We start from the raw sequence: 19,607 nt of genomic DNA on the forward strand, positions 1-19,607 counted from the left end.
TAGTCGAGCCAGATTATGAAAAACAAGCCAAGAATTGCTAGAATGTAAAGATTTGAGGCAGACATTAATACAACCTGGCTATGTGATAGAACCTTATGGATGGAACTGAGTACAGTCCTATCTGTAAACAACGAATGTCTCAATCTGGGGAGATGGGTTGGGGTGGAAGCAGGTATGAGTTTCATAGGGCTAGCCTAGGGCCCCAATATTGTTGGATAAGTCCTCCAAGGAAGCACCTGAGTCAGAGACTTCCCTTCAGTTGTAGGGTCTGGGCATCAGACCGCTTTGGGAGACAGTAAGACTCCTAGCCCCTAGTAAGTGACCAGTCAGTATGTGAAGGCCCCTGGGGCCATTAGGCTGGGGCCAGGTGCAGGGCTTCATCCAGGAAGTGAGATTTCACACTGGGCTGCCAACCAGGCTCTTCCAGGGATGTGGGCAGCAGGGGCCTCTGCTTGGCCCCAGGGCAGCTGTGGCTGGCTCTGGTGCATCTCAGGGCTGGGCAGGACCGGTTAAAGACCTGGCCTCCGTACTTGTGTAAACTGATGTGAAGCGAAGTAAGCCTACAACAACAAAAACACCGGACAATCAGCTCTGAAAGATTTAAGAACTCGGATCAAAGCAATGACCATCACGATTCCAGAAAAGGGATGAAGGGGAGATGGAAACCAGGACTACCATGGACAAGCACATCTTCCAATGTGCCTACTGGGGGCATCGCTTTTGCTTGGCCAGGCATGTTTGTTACAAGGCTTCTGCTTCTGTTTTTTCCCCATTTCAGGGGAGGGGATGGGAAGGCTAGAAAACTTATTTTTAGTGAAAAAGTCTTGTGAGCTCCACGGCAAATGGTGTAAAAAGAAAGGGATTGAAGGAAACGTTCTGAGGTTTGTTGCGTAACTCAGCTACATTGTTTAATTGGTATTTCACAAGTAACGCCCACCGCAGGGTGGAAGGTCGGGCTGTGCTGACCCACGGGCTGACCCACAGACTGACCCAGGCGTTGGTCTGCAGAGCTCCAAGCCCCCTTTGCCTTAAAGCCCATCATCCCGCAGTCTATGCACCCGCACAGCGTTGACCTCCAGGAATGACACTGCGGAGTTTCCAAACTCTTACTCACCTGGCGAGACCTGACCCTCGAGGCTCCAGGAGCCATGTCTTCCGCCTCAAAGCTCCCGTCCACTGGGACAGCTGGGCGGTGTGGCAGATGGAGCGCTGGGGGGGGGGGGGGGGGGGGGGGCGGGCGGGGGGTAGGGTTCAAATCCGGTCCCAGGCGCTTCCTAGCCGGGTGACCCTGGGCAAGGCACTTCACGCCGCGGGCCTCAGTTTCCTCATCTGTACAGTGAGCTAGAGAAGGAAATGACAAACCCCTCCAGCATCTCTGCCCAGAAGATTCCAAAATGGGGTCATTCCGAGTCAGACACGACTGAAATGACTCGGTAAGCACAAAGCTCCCCTCCCCACCCAGGCAGAGCTGGGGTAGTGGGGGCACACGGGGAGGCACATGCTCCACGTGACCCCACCCCCCATCCCCGCCTGCTGACGCGGGTGCTGGAATACTTACAAATCACTCCACTTCAGAGATGGGGGAACGACAGGTTGGGGAGGGGGCTCCTCCCCGTCTGGCTTCCGCTTCCTGGGGCGACTGAGGCCGGAGCCCGGCCACGTGCCTTCAAGTGCACGAGGGAAGCAGGGCGGCCTGCCCCTCCCCCGCTTCAGCTGCTCCCGTTCTGCTCCGGGAGGGGCTTCCCGCGGGACAGGTCCGCGGTGACGTACTTCCGGCCCCCTCTTTCCCCTTCGCCAGCGAAGTCTGGGGAAAGTAGCGTGCCGAGGTGAAAATGCGCGTGCTCTGGGGGGGTCCCCATTCGACCCATCTCTTACCCCCAAAAGGTGGCATCTGTAACAGGCGTCTCCCGGACTTCTCCCGGCCTCGGGCGAAAAGGTTCGGATAGGCCAAAGAACGTCTTGCGATGCCCCCAGGATACTTGGGTAGACGGGGTACTGTGGAGCATGCGCACAATCACCGCCCCGCCCTCACGTTTCCAAGAATGTCTCGCGTCCATTGGCCGGGGCGGGGCCAGAAGTGTGACCCAATCAGAGGCGAGAAGGTGGTTCCGCCTCTTCGCCCGGGCTTCCTCCCTAGTCTCCCTTGCAGGGCTCTCAGACCCTGGGTGTGCTGGACTACAGGTTAGGCTATGCGGTATGCATGGATTAAGCCCTTGCTGTGTGCTGGGCACTGTAATAAGTGCTAGGAATGCAAATACAAGAAGGAAGACGGTCTTTGCCCTCGAGGAGCTTACATTCTCCTGGAGAAGAGAATAAAGCAGAAAGAGGGAATGGAGGGTGGCTGGTGGAGGTCTGGATACCTTCCTGAGCAGGCAGTGAACGTGGCACTTTGGGGGCCCCAGAGTGAGGGTCTTCGGGGCAGGGGGCCTCCCAGGGTGAGAAGGCTACAGGGATTAGGTTCTCCTCTCCCTCTTTTCCTTTTCTCATCCAGAGCAGAACCACAGGCTCTTAGCCTTCCTTTCCCTTCAAACCTCTCCTCCTGACTCACCACTCCAAGTTTAGGGTTTGTTTTGCTTTTTCCTATATTAATAAACAGAATTTTTAGTTTTTTTTTTAAAGAAACCAGAACAGATTTTTCTTTTTAGAGACAGAATGTGGAAGCTTAACACATCTTCTCTTTGAGGGAAAAAAAATACAAAAAGCATGCTGATGGTGTGATACCTGAGCAACCAGCTATTGCTAGAAAAACCCTGCCCCCAGCCCCTAACTACAAACCCCAGTTTGCATAAGAAAAACAGACTGAGTTCCTGCTGTTTGGCGTTCAGCAAGTGTCCTGGGCCCCCAAGACTTTTCCAAGGAATGTAAGCTAATTACCAGAAAAAGCCTGATGCCTAATGGTCTTCCTTTGTCTAACTGAGTGGGCTCAGAGATGTCTCTATCTTGTGTCAACAGGCTAAGCTGGAGCATCCCTTGGTCTGTCTATGGCCATTAAGGATGAAAGCCTCTGCCCTAGATATTATCTTGAATTATATGACCTCTGCCTTATCTTGAGCCTTCCTTGTGGGAGTTAAGGCAAGTTGGACACAGGGATCCTGGGTTGTAATTTCAGTTAACCCTTTGTCAGCTATCTGATATGTTGTATCTACAATCCTTTTATCATGGTCATAAAAGGTACAGGCGTGCCGAGTCTGCAAAATAACATTTCAAGAGATAATTAACCACTGTACCCTGTATTTTCTATATAAACTACTTTTTCACCCCAATTCGAGGCCATTTTGATTGGGGCTGTCAATTGCCCCTAACGGACGCCGGCTAATAAATTTCTCCATTTAAAACTTATACTCTGTGGCGTGTCTTGCTCGTTGTCGGTATAACATTGGCAGATTTATAACTACAAATCGTTCCAACTAATATCTTCAGTCAAAAGATGTCAACATAATGACATCCCACTCCATACCAAGCACTATTAAGCCCAGGGAACACAAAATATTTTAAAATGCCTATCCTCAAGGAGCTTACATTCTTTTGGGTTCCACAGATAAGAAAACACCAGGTAATTTGAGAAAGAACTGAAAAGGGGGCGGGGTAGGAGAGATATCAGGATAACCTTTTCAGACTCACTTCATATTACTTCACATTTTCCATCCAAACTGGCTTCCATTGGAATTTGAAATCCCATCTTCTATCAGCAAGCCCTTTCAAAGGCTTTCCCCACTTCTGAAATGCATTCAATTTTCACCCCCATCTCGTAGAATCCCTAGCTTTTTTTCCCTTAAAGAATCAGCTTGGATACCAATACCCAGATTTTACCGAATATTCCCACCCTTCCCCCTCCCAGTGTTGAGTACTTTCTTCCTTCCCAAATTACTTACTTTGCACATGTTGTATCCCCCAGGATACAAAGCTTCTGGAAAATAGACACCAAATTACTTCTCATCTGTGTTCTTAGGACCTGAGACAGAGTAGGTAGCTAGTGAATCTTGGTTGGATTGGATTAAGTAAGATTTGACTGGCAGTGGCAAGAATGATTGAGATGGTATATGAGGGAAGGGGAGATAAAAAGCGGAGGAGTAAAAGGTCTCTAAGGTGGGTGTTAAAATCACACAGATATTCTGGTTATGAGGAAACAAAGACTCAAAATGTCTTATAGGGAGTTGGTGATGTTGACCTGGAACTAATAAGTCAGATGCAGAGATCAAATCATTGTTTTATTTTTCACAAATCTCCAGTGGTTTACTATTGGCTAGAGTATTTTCAAACTCCTTTGGGTGGCATTTAAGGTTCTCCCAAATGTAGTGTCAATAATGCGGCTGCTGACAGATTAGAGGGGACTGATGCTAGAGATAGGAAATTAGAAAGTAGCTATTCAAACCTGAGAAAGAACAAGGGTTAAAATCTCAGCAAAATTTGAAATAGACATAAATGGTTAGGCCACTGACAGAAATGAAGTGAAAATATCATAGACAATTGGCTATATTGGCCAGCAACTCCAGAGAGGTAGATACAAAGTTATCAGCTTAAAAGTGGTAGAAACCTTGGGACCAATTCCTTGAGTCGAGTCTCAAGCTCAGGTACCAAGATTTTGCTTTAAGTACTCATCCAACACATTCTTTTATTTTAAATAATTTTATTAATAGAGTGTTTGTATTACTAAGGTTTCCCCATTATCCCTCCCCATCACCCTCCCTGGTCCATCCCTTATAACAATTGTTTTTTTAAAAAATATGAAAATTTCTCAGCAAAACCAATTAACATCAAAAAATATATATGATATGCAATAATCCACATGATGACCCCCACCTCTGCAAAAAGGGGTGGGGGCATCTTCTCATCCCTCTTCTTTTGGGCCAAGCTTGTTCTTACTTTGCAGTATTCCTTTTGGGTTATCATTTACATTGTACTCATTGTGGAGGTTGTTTTTCTGGCTCTGTTTAATTCCTTTTGTATCAGTTTACTTAAACTTTCCAATACTTCTCTGTATTCATCATATTCATTTCTCACAGCACAGAAATGTTCCATTCCATTCACATATCACAATTCAGCCATTCCCCAATTAAGGAGCAGCCACTTTGCTTTCCGTTTTTATCTACCATAAAAGCTCTATTGTGATATAGACAAGACTTTCTTGACCTAACAACTCAATTGCAGAATTCCATTACATGCTGCTTGTACCGATTAATATCCACCAACAAATACATTAGTATTCCTCTTTCCCCAACCTCTCCAACACTGACTATTCTCATGTCAGCTTTGCCACGTTGCTGGTTGTGAAGTGAAATCTCAGGCTTGTTTTGATGTGCAACTTTCTTACTATTAGTGATTTGGAGTATCCTTTCAAATGGCCATTAATAAATTATTTGTAATTCTTCTGGGAATTTTGTTCATATCTTTATTGGGGAAGGAAACCAAAGTGTGAAAGCATGTGTGCGTGTATGTATTATTAGTCCATTTAGCTCTAACTAGTAGCTCTGGGGAACAAGTTCTATCATTAAAGCCAACATAAAATTCCCTTTCTTCTAGAGATAAAGACTTCATATACAATAGAGCACATCACTCTCCTTCCATCCCCACAACATTCATAGGCATGACTCCTTTCTTACCCTCTCCTAAACATCAATGGTCCAGGATGTCCTACCTTGGTTTATTCCAATCGTTAGCATATCTCTGGTTATCAAGCATATGCCCAGTTCAGGTTTAGTGGTATCAATTCCTTCTGCTATCCTGGTCAGCAAAGCTTCATTAGTGTATCCTTTTCTCGGTTCACACCCTTATGGCTTTTTACTAGTCAAGGGCCTTTTGAACTCCTACTGAATTGGCACCCACCTGCTGACATCCAAGGAGTCTGCTGTGAGGCCCCATTTCTAGGACTCCCATTCTGTCATCTGTTGTATTCCCTGAGGTAAAATATATCTGAGGAATAAAGGAACCAAATGCCCCTAAAACTTAAGCTGAAAAAAAATGACAAATCTTTGGCCTAGAGAAAAGACAAAACACTTTTTTGCCATTGGAGAGAAGTGGGGCTGTTGTTCAGAATATGGACTATGCCATCAGTTAGTTTTACGTAACTTCTACTTGTTGTAAGGGAAGGTTGGATATACTGGAGGGTACATGGGAAAACAGTATAAAAAACAAAGGCATTGAAGGCATAAATGCATATATTAAACATAGATGTATATACATACTTGTATACACAAATGTGCATATATGTACGGCTGAAGGCAGCAAGCTTATTGTTATAACTATAAAGGTCACTAGGCTGCTTGTCCAAGCCCCCTTCCTTTTTCCCAGGTCCAGGAAGAGAAAAAAACAACAGCAAAACCAATCAACACATCAAGAATAACCTGATGTCTTAGGCAAGTACAGCCATTACTGTTGCAAGTAACACCTTAGTTACTATAAATGGAGGAAGTTTTCAGCAGGCAACTATAAAATAGGAAGCGGGCAAAATGACAAACCTCAATCAAAATGATAATTATAATAACGACAATAATAATAGCAGCCAGTATTTATATAGCACTTTAAGGTTTGCAAAGGGTTTTACAAACATCATCTCAGCTGATCCTCACAACAACCCTGGGAGGTAGGGGCCATTATTATCCTCATTTTACAGACAAGGAAACTTGAAGCCGAGAGGTCAAATGATTTGCCCAGGGTCACACAGCTCCCAAGCGTCCAGAGCCGGGTTTGACTTCTGGACTTCTTTAGTCCTGGCCCAGCACACTATCCACTGCAGCAACTGCCTCATCTACCTTCAACAGTCAGGAAAAAGCCAAGGGGACAGAAGCTGGTAAAGACGTAGAAGCAAGCACAGTACCTTTGAGATCAAGATAAGTAAAATGTCAACTACTTCACAGAGGATAAGGATGAGGAGGGGGAAAAATGCTATCATATTCAATGACTATGCCACTGGAGCAGTTTTAGTAGAATGGTTGGGGCAGAAATCGGATTCCAAGGAATGGAGAACATGGACATGAAGACATTCAGTAGAGTTTTGGAGGTATTGGGTAGAAAAAGAGAAAAGGGATGGCAGGAGAAAGGGTGAACAGTCATGAGAAGTAACTGATGTTTTTTAAAGTAGTGGGGAACATTACCAACCCAATGTCTACTAGCTGTTAACTACTATACCCCCCAATCTGCTGGAGTACAAAGACTTCTGGGATCATTAAGATTTGTTCATATCACATTTGCAAGACTGAACCCCACAAAATAAATACAACCTATTGGTCTAGAGAGAGGGATATTTATCCAACATTCATTTCCCATCTGAAAAAGAGCAAATGTGAACAAATGCCTGGTACCTAATAAACACTTAATGCTTATGATGACATGAAAACAAGGGCAAGCTTCTGGTCCTTGACTCAAAGACAAGACAAAGGACTGGACCGAAAGAGGAAAAAATGAGAAATGCTTCCATTTTGCTACTCAATTCAGAGAAAGGGTAGAAGTTGCAGAACAAGGGCATGTCCAGGGGCACCTGCCCTATTCACAAGCAGAGCGGATAGGCTATTTCCTCATTAGGTAGCAAGAAAAAAAAAGGCAAAAACAATCCAAAGGAAAAACTCTAGAAGCCCTTGTCAAACTATATAATATCCTTCTAGTTACCTACTCTCCCAAAGCTGTAACCCACTGCAACCCCAAGCATGATACAACCTCATATTGGCAGCCCTGAGTAGTACAGTTAGGAAATGGGGGATTACACCCCATTAAATGAGGTTGTCTCCTCCAAGCCACTCTACAGGATTCCTTAGGGACATCATAAAATCGAGTGGTGTGTTCCACTTGGCAATAGAAACTACTTCCTCCCCACTCCCCCAAGCACCCCTGTGCTGGCAGGTCGTAGGTGGGGTAAGGTTGAATTACTTGACTGTGCCTTCCCATTCAACCACCTGCTGGTTATCAGGGCTTAACTACAACATTATCAAGAAAAGATGAACTGGGGATATATCTGTAAGCAGCTGGTAAGGAGCCAGTGGAGAAAGTATGAAGACACACGAGGGGAAATGATTGTTGGAGTGGAAGGGATAGATTCAAGGGCAGAAGCAGAGACTTTCACCTTAGCCAAGATTATGTAGTGTTGCCATGGAAAGGCTCTCCAGTCAGAGCATATGGGGCTGAAGCATCTCAGCCACTTACTGTGTGACACTGGGCAAGTGACTTCTACTTCTCTAAACCAGTTTCATTTGTAAAATGAGGGGGTTGTGGGAGGATCTTCTGAGGTTCTTTCTAGCACCAACTCTTGAATCTCACCACCTCTCCCTCTGTGACTAAAATGGAAGAGAGCAGATGATGGACAACTCTGAGAACAAAACTAGGGGAATGAGCACCTAGGAGATTGCCCCAATTTCCCTTGGAGAATACCAAGTCCTCTAACATAAACATTGGAACTAGTTGAGGGAAATTCTTAGGAACCTGAACAGGGAAAGGTTTTCAACAACCACTATGGGAAACTAGGTATTTATTTTTAGGTTTCATTTTAGTTTGAAATATTTTAGTTTAAGTGCTTACTAGAACAAAATTCTTATGTTCACAGTCTTTCTAAAACTGCATTTACAAGGGTTCTCCAGCATTGTCTAATGTGGGAAAAACCCTGTCTTCTGGCAGGAGATATTCTCACCCTGATTATATTTGTGAGTTTGTCTCCCAAATGAATTCTATCATAACAACGAATATTTCATTAAAAAGCATTCCTACATTCATGAAGTTTTTCTCTAGTATACATTTTCTGATTTACTAAGTTTTACTACTTTATGGAAAACCTTCCACCTGTATTTCATTCACAAGGTATCTCTAGTATTAACTCAGATGTTGAATGCCTTGTCCCTCTTCAGGTCTTTCCACATTCACTATATTGATTTCTGTCCAGTATGAAGTCTCTGATGTAGAGTAAGAGCTGGGCTCTGAGAGACTTCATTCATTGCTCAGAATGTTTCTTTTTCTTTTTCTTTTTCTGTTTCTTTCAAAGAATTTTTTGAATGTTGGAAGAAATCTCAGCAGGCATGGAAGGAATTCGCATTTCAATGACCTAACAAGTAGCTATCTGTCCATCCTCCACTGGCCATCCACCCTCCAAGATGGGGAGAAATGCCACTCTCAAGGTGCACCATTCAGAGACCTCTACTTGCCTTGAAAATTTTCCTGATATCAAGCCTAAACTGACTACTCTGCAACCTGTACATTCTGGCCTCTGGGGCCAATCAGAAAAAGTATAATCCCTCCAGCACACGAGCCCTTCATATGCTTTAAGAAAGCTATGATATCTGACTCCTCAGTCTTCTCCAAGCTACACATACCTAATTCCTTCAATTGATTCTCCCACGACATGGACAAAAATACCTTCACCAGCCTGAATACCCTCCCTCTTGACACTACTTTATAATATCCTTCTTAAACTGTGGTACCCTGAACTGAACACAATATTCCACAAGGTTCAAGGGCAAAGTAAACTGGGACTATTATTTCTTTATTTCCGGAAGACCTAAACATCAACATAAAATGTAACTTTTAAGTAATCTGTCCCTAGGGTGCCAGGGTTGGGACTTAAGAACATGAGAAAAGGGAGTACAGATTCCACCCAGAGGACAAACTCTTTCAAAACTGAATCCTGTACAGATGAAATAAGTGAGTCCAGAGTAAACGGGGCCCTTAGTGAAGTAAGTGGCTGCAGTATCCCAACCCTGTGGAGCAAACATTGATTCCTTAATGGAAGATATTTCGTCCTTCATTCTAGCCCGTGAAGAACTTTTTAGATTTGACCCTGCCACAAACCGTATTAACTATCTGTCCTAGTTTTGCAACTCCCACAGATGCAACAAGCATGCCATCTTATGCTGTCAGCCAAGTCAGTGAGGAAATGGTTAAACAGCACAAAGCCAAGGATAAATCCCTGGAGCACAGCACTAGAGCTCCCTCCAGGCTGCTACTGACCTAACAATGGCTCTATTTGGGCTCTGGTCATCCAACTAGTCCTGAATCCATCTAACAGCACCATCATCTAGTCCAGAGCTCTCCATTTTTTGCACAAGAACATGAGAAACTCTGTCAAACACTTAATTAGAATCTCAATACATCATATCCTGCATCATTTGAAGGATGACTTTGTAGTACACCTATCCAAAAAATATTAATCTCTCATGATCTCTTCTTTAGGAAGTCACCCAGGCCTTTTTCATCACCACTTCTGTTATTAAATGAATTATTAAATTCAGAGCAGTGTTCTGGCAGGACCTTCCTGCATAAAGTCTCTATCTAGTATGAATCATCTGAGGTCAAATAAATGTCTTATTTTGACAGAAGGCATTCCCACATTCAGAAGGTTATTTCTTGAGTATGAGCTCTGATGCCTAGTCAGAGTCAAGCTTTGACAGAAAGCCTCTGCAGCTCCTTTATACTGATAAGATTTCTAACACAATCTTCAATGAAGAGTAAGAGATGAAGTCTGGTGGAAGCCTTCCCAAGTTCATCACATTAGTAAGGCATCTCTCCAGTATGAACTCTCTGATATTGACTAAGAGCTGTGCTCTAGCAGATCTTCTCACATATGAAAAATTCATTTGTCTCCAGTATGAATTTTCTGTCATTGAGTGAGGTATGTGGTCCTGTTAATGGCCTCCCAGATTCATTATAAGGTTTGTCTCCAGAATAAACTCTAATGTTTAGTCAGGTGCGTACTCTGGCAGAAAGCCTCATATTCCTAAGATTTCTACCCACTATGAACTTTCTGATGCCGAGTAAGATGTGTCCTGCGGCTGAAAGCCTTCCCACATTCTTCACATTGATAAGGCTTTTCTCCAGTATGAAGTCTCTGATGTCGAGTGAGATGTGTCCACCACCTGAAGGACTTCCCACATTCATCACATTGGTAAGGTTTCTCTCCTGTATGAACTCTCCGATGGTGAGTAAGGTCTGTGCTCCTGGAAAAGGCTTTCCCACATTCATCACATTCATATGGCTTCTCTCCGGTATGAATTCTCAAGTGCATAGTAAGAGCTGTACTCATGCGGAAATCCTTCCCACATTCATTACAATGATATGGTTTCTCTCCAGTATGAACTCTCTGGTGCATAATAAGAGCTGTGCTGAAGGGAAAGGCCTTCCCACATTCCTTACATTGATAAGGTTTCTCTCCAGTATGAACTCTCTGATGCATAGTAAGAGCTGTGCTCAGGCGAAAGGCCTTCCCACATTCTTTACACTGATGAGGTTTCTCTCCCGTATGAATTTTCTGATGTTGAGTAAGATGTGCCCTCTGCCTGAAGGCCTTCCCACATTCTGTACATTCATAAGGCTTCTCTCCAGTATGAACTCTCTGATGCATAGCAAGAGCAGCACTTAGGCGAAATGCCTTCCCACATTCTTGACATTCATGAGGTTTTTCTCCAGAATGAATTTTCTGATGTTGAGTAAGATGTGCCCTCTGCCTGAAGGCTTTCCCACACTCATTACATTCATAAGGTTTCTCTCCAGTATGAACTCTCTGATGCATAGCAAGAGCTGTGCTCAGGCGAAAGGTCTTCCCACAATCATTACATTCAAAAGGTTTTTCCTCATTATTCTGTGGCCTCTCTAACCTGGCCCCACCTTCTAAGGTTTCTTCCAGATAGGAGGCCTGGGGACCATAACTTGTGAGTCTTTCCTGGTATTCTTCCATAGAAATACCCAGCTTTGGAATTGACTGTTTGATTTCAGGCCAACTCTCCCAACCTGAAAGAGATTAAAAATATGTAAACATTTCATTTCATCCCATATCACACTTAAATGTGTTTATCTCCTCTATCAATATAAAATGCTATCAAACATTAAAATATGTAACATATAACACCATATTGTACTTACATAGTTAAGTTTTCACATGATCTTCAAAACACTGTGAGGTATATCAGTATGAGGTCAATTACTACATTTTCCAAATGAGGAAACTGAGGATCAGAGCAATTCAAGTACTAGACCAGTGTCACACTGCCACTAAAGTTCAGACTCAAACTAACATCATCTGAGCTCAATTCAAATGTTTTTCATTATACCATTGTAAGAAATTGGGGGGAGGAGGGGAGAGCAGTTTTGTTTCCACAGAGTTGAAAGTATCCCTCTTCCTCCCCCTCCCCCCAGCTTTAGCAGAATGTAAGTCAGGTGACTGATTAGAACTAGTTCTAATCAGAGCTCTGATCTAACAGAGACCAGGCTTCTGGTCAGGTGAAGGTTAGATGCTTGTACTAATGCTTAAATGAGCCATTTGAGGAGGGCATGATGTAGGCAGTCAGGGGTTTGCATCTGGCCAATGAAGAGCCTGGCAGGAGATTCAATGTGGTGGGTCAATAAAAGGACTAGTGTCCATCTGAGTCTTTGTACTCTCCTTGTACTTCGTTCAAGGGATGTACCCATTTATTCAGAATGAATAAATGTAAAATATAATAATGTTCCTGGCTTCCCAACGAGTATTGTTTATTCCAAGACAATGTAAGTATATTTCTAATACCATGAAGCTTCCAAACACAGAATGTCAATCCCATCCAGCTACCCATCAGGACCTCAGAGCCTACGAAAGTGTGGCTTATCTTAAGAGGAAGAGGATAAAAATCAATATAAAAGGTAAAAATGGAAGAAAACACAAACCAAACAATCATAAACTTAAATAGATTAGACAATAAAAGGAAAGAGTAGCAGAAAGGATAAAAAAACCCCAAGAATGTAGTATAAAAAAGAAATATATCTAAAAAACTCAGAAAGAAGATAGCACAAAATTTACTGTCTAATAGGTGATTCCAAAAAAGCAGCAGTTGCATATAAATTTATGAAGGAAAAGAAGCAGACATTCTAACGAAGGAAATATTCTCTAACAGAGAATATCTAGGTACATACAAAATATATAGATGGACTATAATCTCAGGATCTCAAAATGGAAGGTACTAAGCAAATGGGGGTGGGAGGGAAGGGACAGGGTGGGAAGGCAAGATGAATGGGAAAGGAATTTTGCAGAAGCTGGGACTTGAGCTGAGTCCTGAAAGAAACCAGGATCTCTGAAAGGCAAGAGTGCAGAAGGAAAACATTTAAGGGGAGACTGGAAAACTTGACAGATTAACAGGAAGCAGCACAGCATAACTCTCTACCACAAGTACTCCAACCATAACAAAGGAAGAGTGCTGGACCAGGAGTGGGGAATCTGAGGCCTCAAGGCCACATGTGGCCCTCTAGGTCCTCAAGTGCAGCCCTTTGACTGAATCCAAACTTCACAGAACAAATCCCTTAATAAAAGAATTTCTTCTGTAAAACTTGAATTCAGTGAAAAGGCCACACAGCTAAGGACATAGAAGGCCACAAGTTCTCCACCTCTGAACCAGACTGTGTGGGTGAAAAGACCACTGACTCAAGTTAAAAAAAAAAAACAGAGGTGTCTCCGTTTCTCAAGGCACAAAAAAACAGAAGCTTTATTTGATCAAGTCTCATGAGAACTGGCAGCTCTCAGTACCAGGGCGGAGATAGCAGTGAAGAGAGGCGAGAGAGAGAAGACAAGCAGGGAGATATATACCGTTGTACAAATAATTCTAAGAAATCCCACCCCAGAGGCTGGACCCCCATCCCCATTTGCGGAGATGAGTGGCCTCACAATCTAACCAGGAATAAGTTTTTACCCAATACAAGCACAGAAACTACAGAATTACCTTATAGGGAAACTTTAATGCTAAGATGGCAGTTTGTAAGTAGGCTAGGGGAAGAGAAGAGGGGAATATCATCTGGCTTCCCTAAAATCCTATGATTTACAGGAAAATGAAACTTAGGCCTGGTGAGGTTCACATCCTAACTAAATTTGTACTATCTCTGTTTGAATATTGGCTTGCCTGAGTTATTCACAGGGAAGCTTTCACAATCTCGTATTCCATTCACAGCTGAGGTGACATTTATAAATCTAAAGAAGGAGGGGGAGAAAGACATTCCTAAAGGCTAAATAATCAGATTCCCAAGGACTCAAATTTATCCCATTTCCCTATTCTCTAAATATTGATTCTCAAAAATTTTAGATATAAATACATATATATACATATATATATATATATATATATATATATATATATATGTATATCTTCCCTGTGAAGCCTTCATACTTTATTCTCTCACTACCTCACACAAGATCAAGTAGTGATTAGGAAATCCAAGAAGAAATCACAGTGGGACATTTTTCAAAGCTAAAATCATGGATTGAGACCATGGGCAAGTAGTCAAGGCAGGACTTGAAAAGGGGTAGGTTTGTAGCATAGTCAGCTTGACTTTGAAGTAGAATCCCAGACTCAGCCTATGGCCTCGGGAAGGGCCTAATGCTAAGTAGCAAAGGGCATAAACTGAGGACCACGGATAATCTACAGGTTTGTCACTAAACGGCAGCTGACAGGAAATGGGGACAACTATCTGCTGGAGTCCCAAGCAGGGGTATGCCTGCAGTTGGGTCACCCAGACCCAAATTAGGGTCAAGAACCTGCAAAACTCAAACCAGGGGGAGAAATGATCAGATTATGCCCTAGATCATAGTGATTAGGGCCTACTTGGTTTTTAGCTCCCTGCAGTGAACTAAGCCTGAGATCTTTGAAGAGTATAACATTCAACACTTAGAAAAAGCAGAGGCAGCACCCCAGATAATATGGGCCAGAATGACACAAGGCCCCAAATTCCTCCAGAAGTGCAGAGATCCTAGCCATAGCACAAATTCCCAATTTAGAAAGACATTCATGACACAATTGAATGCAGAAGAGCACAAATATTAAACACATCCTTTTCAGAGCACAATGCGATGAAAATTACATTCAATAAAGGACCATGGAAACGTGAATTAAAAATTTATTAGAAACTAAACAAGCTAATCCTAAAGAATGAGTGGGTCAAAGAACAAATCATAGAAACAATCAATAATGTCATGGGTGTGGGGGGAGAGACACAATAGATAGACCCTTAGTTGATCTGATTCAAAAAAAGAAAATCAAATTACTAGCATCAAAAAGGAAAAGGGTGAATTCCTCAACAATGAAGAGGAAATTAAAGCGCTCATTAGGAGCTCTTTTGCTCCACTACATGCCAGTAAATCTGACAATCTAAGCGAAATGGATAAATTTACAAAAAATATAAATTGCCCAGAAGAGGAAACAGAATACTCAAACAACTCCATCTTAGAAAAAGCAACTGAACAAGCCATCAACGAACTCTCTAAGAAAAAATCCCCAGGATCAGATGGATTCACAAGTGGCTTCTACCAAACATTTAAAGAACAATTCCAATACTATGAAGTATTTGGAAAAATAGGCAAAGAAGGAGTCCTACCAAACTCTTTTAATGACATAAATATGACGCTGATACCTAAACCAGGAAGAGCAAAAACAGAGAAAACTAAAGACCAATTATCCTAATGAATATTGATGCAAAATTTTTAAATGAAATACTCACAAAGAGATGACAGCAATATATTACAAAGATCATACACTATTACCAGGTGAATGCAGGGCTGGTTCAATATTAGGGAAACTGTCAGCATATTGACTATATCAATAACAAAACCAAGAGAAATCATACAACTATCTCAATCAATGTAGAAAAAGCTTTTGACAAAGTACAACATTCATTCATATTTAAAAAACACTAAACAGCACAGGAATACATGGAGCTTTCCTTAAAATGCTAACTAAGTAGCAGCTATCTAAAACCATCGGCAAGCGTTATCTGTAATGGGGATAAGCTAGAAGGCTTCCTACTAAGATGGGGAGAAGCAAGGATGTCCATTATCACCACTATTATTCAATATTACACTAGAAATGCTAGCCATAGCAAAAAGAGAAGAAAAAGAAATTGAAGCAAACGAATAGGCAATAAGGAAACAAAACTACCACTCTTTGCAAATAATATGATGGCATCCTTAGAAAATCCTAAAAAATCAACTAAAAAATTAGTTGAAATAATTAACTTCAGCAAAGTTACAAGACAGAAAATAAACACACATAAATTATCGGCATTTCTATGTACTACTAACAAATTCCAGCAGCAAGAGCTAGAAAGAGAAATTCCACTTAAAATACTTGTAGACAGCACAAAATATTTGGGAGTCTACCCGGGAAGATAAATCCAAGAAATACATGAACACAATTACAAAACACTTTTCATATAAATAAAGTCAGATCCAAACAACTGGAGAAATATTGACTGCTTATGGGAAGGTCAAGCCAATATGATAAAAACTACAATTCTACCTAAATTAATTTATTTATTCAGTGCCATACCAATTAAACTACCTAAAAATTATTTTGTAGAGCTACCAAAAATAGTAAAAAAAAATTCATCTGGAAGAACTTAACGACAAGAATATCAAGGAAATCAATGAAAAAAAAATGTGAAGGACGGTAGCCTAGCAGTACCAGATCTCAAACTCCATTACGAAACAGTAATCATCAAAACAATCTGGTACTGGCTAAGGAATAGACTGGTGGATCAGTGGAATAGATTAGGTATACAATACACAGCAGTAAAATGATCATACTATTCTAGCAATTGATAAACCCAAATATCCAAGCTTTTGGGACTAGAATTTACTATTTGACAAAAATTACTGAAAAAACTAGAAAGCAGTTTGGCAGAAACTAGATATAGACCAACATTTCACACCAGATACAGTCAAAATGGGTACATGATTTAGACATAAAAGGTGATACAAGCAAATTAGGGAAATATGCAATATTTTACCTGTCAGATCTATGGATAAAGGAAGAATTTATGACCAAATGAGACAAAGAACATTGCCAGATGTAAAATGGATAATCGTGATTACATTAAAGTTTTTGCACAAACAAAACCAATACAACCAAGAGTAGAAGGAAAGCAGGAACTGGGAAATAATTTTTATAGCCAGTTTCTCTGATAAAGACCTCATTTTTCAAATATATAGAGAACTGAGTTAAATTTATAAGAATATAAATCATTCCTCAATTGACAAATGGTGAAAGGATATGAACAAGCAGTTTTCAGAAGAAGAAATCAAAGCTGTCTAAAGTATTATGAAAAAACGTTCTAAATCACTACTGATTAGAGAAATGCAAAATGCAAATTAAAACAACTCTGAGGTACACTTTACACTTACCACGTTGGCTAATATGACAGAAAAGGAAAATGAGAAATGTTGGAGGGGATGTGAAATATTGGGACAGTAATGCATTGTTGGTAGTTGTCAGCTGATCCAGTTCTTTCTGGGGAGCGATTTGGAACTGTGCCCAAAAGGCTAAAAAACTGTGCATGACCTTTGGGCGCTACTAGGTCTGTATCCCAAAGAGATCACAGGAAAAGGAAAAGGACCCACATGTACAAAAATATTACAGCAGCACTTTTTGCGGCAGCAAAGAACTGGAAATCAAGGGGATGCCCATCAATTGGGGAATGGCTGAATAAGTTGTGGTATATGAAGGTAATGGAATACTATTGTGCTGTAAGAAATGACGAGGGGGATGCTTTCAGAAAAATCAGGGAAGACTTACATGAACTGGTGCAAAGTGAAGTGAGCAGAACCAGAACATCATACAGAGTAACGGCAATACTGTATGATGATCAACTGTGAATGACTTAGCCATTCTCACCAAAGATTCAAGAGAATTCTGAAGGACTTAGGATGAAAAATGCCATCCAACTTCAGAGGAAGAACTGATGGAATCTGAATGCAGATCAAGGTATACTTTCTAAACTTTATTTTTCCTGGTTGTTTTGTCTGTTTTCTTTTGCAACATGGCTAATACAGAAATATATTTTGTATTATTGCCCACGGATAATCTATAGAAAATTGCTTGCCTTCTCAAGCAGAGGGGAGGGAAGGAAGGAGAGAATTTGGAACTCAAAATTTTAAAAAACTAATGTTAAAAATTGCTTTTACGTGTAATTGAGGAAAAATTAAATTAAAAAAAAAGTCAAATAGAGGAGTTGATAATTAACCTCAGAGATAAAACTGAAGTTTACTGGCTCCCTCACTGTCAGAGACTGGGAGAAAGGAGGAGAGAATAGGGCCTGATGCCAGAGGATTTTGAGACCAAGAATGAAAGAAGAGGGAGCTTACATTGAATGGCTTCCATATGCGTATGTGTGTGTATGTATGTGTGTAGGTATGTGTGTCTGTATGTGTGTGTATTTTTTAAGTAAAGTAAGAGGCAGGGATCTCAGCCGAGAGAGATAAAAAAGAGAATGGAGGCAGGTGGAATCTTTAGCATAGGAGAAGTCTGGAATAGTTACTGTGGGGAGTGAGAGAGGGAATCAGTTAGAAAGGAATAAAAGGACTCCCTTGCTGGCAGTAAAGATTAGATAACACAACTTTATAATGTATCCAGTCAACATGGTAGCAGCATTTCTTCTACCTTCATTCACCAGAGTAGAACAGAGGCTAAAGTACACAAGAGAAAAGCAGTGAAAAGCTAAGCAGTAAGAGCAGAGGACAGGAGAGATAAAATAAATGGCTACAACATTAGGGTGGAGCCTGAGAAAGTAATGAGAGGTGGAGAAAGCATGGACTTTGACAAGATCCAAAGAAAAGATGCGGGAGGGAGGAAACACAGGGATAAGTGGATTTAAGGTGGGAGATTGTGGTCAGACTGGGAAATGTCAGTTTCTGATCAGGAAAGGGGAATACTTGCGGGGATGGTGATTGCCCCACACAGCCAGTCCTTAGTGAGAGCTTCTCCTTTCCACCTTCACTACACAACTCACGGAGGTCCCTTCTTCTACTCTCACATCCTTCCTGGGTCCTTTTTCCTTCCCCCTTCACACCTGATCTTTTGGTAGCCTCATGAGCTCCCATGGATTTAACTCTCATCACCATGTAGATAACTCCCAGACTTACATGTTCAGCACCAGGCTCTGTCCTGAATTTCAGGTCCATATCACCATTTCACTACTGGATATTTCAAACTGCATGCCCTGGAGCCATCTTAGATTCAACATGTCTAAAATTAAGCTATTCCCTCCATCCCCCCACCAGCTATCAAGCTTCACTATATCTGAGGAAGGTCCTACCATCTTCCCAGTCTCAGCCGCATCTTCTACTCCTCACTCTCCTCAGGAGGAAATACTTTAGAGAATAACAGGGAATTCTGGAAGGTGGTGGGGGGAAGGAAAGATAATGAGTTCTGAACAAGTAGAATTTGAGATGTGTATGGGGACATCTAGTTGGAGATGCCTAAAGGGCAACTGAAGATGAGGGATGAGAACTCAGTTTGGATATAGAGATGTGAGAATCATTTGCTTAGAAACAATAACCAGGGAGCCCAAGGGAGCTTATGAGATCACCAAGTGAGATAATATAGAATTAAAAGAGGAGGCCAAGGACAGAAGCTTGGAACACCCTCCACCCCCAGTTAGTGTGCATGACCTGAGTCAGGAAAGAAAGAAAGGACACTGAGAAGAAGTGGTCTGACAAGAGGAGAAGTAGGAGAGAACAGTTTAACTGACAGGGAACACAAGCAAAAGGTATACAGCTAAATGGAGACTTAAGATGAATCTCCTGATGACAGAAACAATTAACAACTACGTAAAAAGGAATGATGATGATGAGCCAACACACTGAAATTGGGGGGACTCAGCCAAAGCAATCCTGAGGGGATGTGCTA

The 19,607-nt window shown here is 41.8% G+C and overlaps 1 protein-coding gene across 1 annotated transcript; it reads right to left on the minus strand.

The window, feature by feature from the left end:
- Nucleotides 1-6,624: 6,624 nt before the first annotated feature.
- On the minus strand, nt 6,625-11,662 carry LOC118832819 (zinc finger protein 135-like). The gene has a single exon (XM_036740188.1). It carries the CDS (start codon nt 11,645-11,647, stop codon nt 10,700-10,702), a length of 948 nt encoding a protein of 315 aa, XP_036596083.1. The 5' UTR covers nt 11,648-11,662; the 3' UTR covers nt 6,625-10,699.
- Between the last annotated feature and the right edge of the window lie 7,945 nt (nt 11,663-19,607).

The sequence above is a fragment of the Trichosurus vulpecula genome, chromosome 1 (genome assembly GCF_011100635.1).
Source record: "Trichosurus vulpecula isolate mTriVul1 chromosome 1, mTriVul1.pri, whole genome shotgun sequence".
In the NCBI taxonomy this organism is placed as follows: domain Eukaryota; kingdom Metazoa; phylum Chordata; class Mammalia; order Diprotodontia; family Phalangeridae; genus Trichosurus; species Trichosurus vulpecula.